This window comes from Nanorana parkeri, unplaced genomic scaffold (genome assembly GCF_000935625.1).
Source record: "Nanorana parkeri isolate BGI_ZX_2015 unplaced genomic scaffold, ASM93562v1 scaffold2665, whole genome shotgun sequence".
Lineage (NCBI taxonomy): Eukaryota > Metazoa > Chordata > Amphibia > Anura > Dicroglossidae > Nanorana > Nanorana parkeri.
In genome coordinates, this window is record NW_017308933.1 from 31,407 (window position 1) to 34,247 (window position 2,841).

General features: G+C 51.4%; 1 protein-coding gene across 1 annotated transcript in view; it reads left to right on the top strand.

Moving 5' to 3' along the window:
* Positions 1–2,841, top strand: part of LOC108802111 (sodium/hydrogen exchanger 2-like) — a 36,864-nt gene that overhangs the window by 17,739 nt on the left and 16,284 nt on the right. Inside the window, exon 5 of the mRNA XM_018573997.1 lies at positions 22–218. Within this exon, the coding sequence (XP_018429499.1) occupies positions 22–218 (197 nt within the window). The remainder of the gene's footprint in view (positions 1–21; positions 219–2,841) is intronic.

Sequence of the window (2,841 nt, forward strand, 5' to 3'; positions counted from 1 at the left end):
GATATAATACGTGTGTTTCAGGTGTTGTGGTGCTGACGAGCATCTTGAATAAGCTCTCCCTGACCTCCATCACGGTGAAGGATCAGTTCATCATCTCCTATGGTGGTCTTCGTGGCGCCATCTGCTTCTCATTGGTCTTCCTTCTTCCGGACTTCCCGCAGAAAAAGCTTTTCATCGCAGCCACCACTGTGGTCATCCTCTTCACCGTCTTCGTCCAGGTATGTTCAGTATATTCAGACTTAATGACATAACGGGACGGTTTGTAGGTCCCTGGCCTGTTATTGTCATAGGGAACTTCTGTACCAGAGTATACAAAGAGCATGTGGATTGGTGGATTCGGAAGTAGACCTTGATGTTGTCCCAGGAGCCGCCATGATCCCATTGGTCCTCCTGACCTGAATCCAACAAGCTATTGAATTCCAACCACTCCTTCATTGATCCATGAAATAGCTACGTATCCTAGTCCAGGATTCTAGGGCAGTGGCTCTCAACCTGTGTAACCTCAGGACCCACAGTTGTCCTTGGTCATTAAGTCGTGACCCAAGTTGAACTGCAATGGAACGCATGGCATGTGGTACCTCACGCTCCGATGCGGGTGATAGAACTGTGGGTGGGAGATGCATTCGGGATGCCATTCAAATTAATGGCAATGCAATGCACTCCCAAACCATCCATATGTGCATCACCTGTAGAGGTGCCAGGAGCCAGCATGTGACATCACTCCGGTCCAGGAACCTCTACTGGACACGCAAGGGTGCTGTAGGGAATGCACGTATGAATGGAGCTCCCTCATGGCCATAACCCCAGCCCACCCCACTTCAAGCCGACACTCGGCACTGGGCAGCATATTTTGAATGGCTGTTCGGCGCCAGAACTGACACAGTGTTATGCCAGGGGGAGGCAGAGGAGCCTCTCACCTAGAAAAGTGGAAGGCATGTGGCGACCCACTGAACACAGGGTCGCGACCCACTTTCGGGTCACGACCCACCAGTTGACAACCAAGGTTCTAGAGGCATGTGAGGAACCTCTACTATCTATCAGCCCAAAACTAGACAAATAGATCAAATGAGTCAGAAAGTTATATTTCAGATAAGATGGAGTCGGGTGGGTTGAGTCACACAACACTCTGCTATCTCTTGGTAGACTCCAGTGGAGAGCTCCCGACCAGTTCCTGGTCTGCATCTCGAAAAGTTGTTTTCATCTACTTTGGGGTGTTTCAGATCCTCCTGTTACATTCTGTCGGGATGTGTGTCGGGATTTACGGCTGGGCCGTAGGTGGAACTCCTTGGCAGGGACGGTAACAGGGTCAGAGATCGAAGTACCAGAGGAAAATCCAAAAAGAGTAGTCGAGTCCAGGTCCTCGTCGGGGGAAGGCGGCGAGGTTCAAGGGGCGAGAGGACAGGCGAAATGGTCGGCAAAACGGGAGGTCAGGCAAGTCTCAGGAAACAGATTGACACACGGGAGCTGGATGATCACCATGAGGTAGAATAACTCAGCAATGAGTCAAGGCTCTGACCGGCTTTATATACACAGGGGGAGCCCAGGACCGCCCCCTGGCTGCCGAGGCAACCAGGAAGCATCCTCAGTCAGGAGCCAATCGCAGGGCTGATGGGGCAAGTGGTGAGTGCTGGGGACCTCCCCCAGCCTGACTAGCGCCTGAAAGTGCTACGCTTGTGCCCCCACGCAGGCGCGCGCGGCAATCCCGGCACCCGGTGTCCTGCCAGGAGGAGGTGAGTCCCGTGCCTTGTGCCCGCGCTGGTGTGCCCGCTGAGGAGCGGTACCCCTGGTTCCCTGACACATTCTCTATAGAATAAAAATACAAATACAGCAGGGGAAGCCATAGCCTCTGATAATAACCATAGTAGGTGACCCAGAAACTGACCCCCAGAGGGGTACAACCTGGCGCCACTCCATGTTAGTGCACCTGGGTGATCATGCAGCTCATTGCTGACAATCCCTATGATGTAGAAATTGGATGACCGCACACCAGCAAATTCCCACTACTTCTTTATTGATTCATGAGATAGTCACATAGGAGATGAATGGGGACCCGCTGACGCGTTTCAGGCACAAGGAACCCCCGATCATAGATCACCACCAAAGATATGAGAGATACGGTATATACAGATCCATTCGGAGGAGGTTTAAACTGTAAAATACATCATGTGCCCAACAGAGGCAATATGAACACTCGACAGGAAGAGGGAAATTTATGGCATGTTATCGCCGACACATAAATACAAAATATCCATTTTTATTCTCCGATATTAAAAGACAGTTTTCTGAACTCAAATAAATTATCTCAATTAAAATCACACATGGGAGACCCGGCGCCATGTCCCGATCACCCGCCATCCATCATTAGTATTATAATACAGGATTTATAGAGCGCTGACAGCTTGCACAGCACTTTAGAATATAACACATTGCAGTTCCAATACAAATCAAGACAAGATGGTGAGGGGGGCCCTGACCCACAGAGCTTACAATCTAAAATGCATTCTCTTGCACATGGTGATTTTTATCCAATGCCTTTCTTGGAACAAAGTCCACTCTGAACTATGGGGGGGGGGGGTGATTTTCACTCACCTCATAGTTCTAGCCGACCTGTGACAATGAGACTGTCACGGGTCGGCTCAGTAGATCGGGAGGTGAGCGAACACATATCGGCGCTCGCTCACTTCTCGATCTATCCCCGGAGAGGGCCGTGACTGCCACTCACGGCTTGCCGCAGAGATTCCCCCGCTCCGAGGGGGCGTGTACAGCTGGCTCTGCCTCTAGATAGGCGGAGCCAGCTGTCACTCACGCAGCTGGGCGGCTCCAGGGAGAATTGTCGGGGTC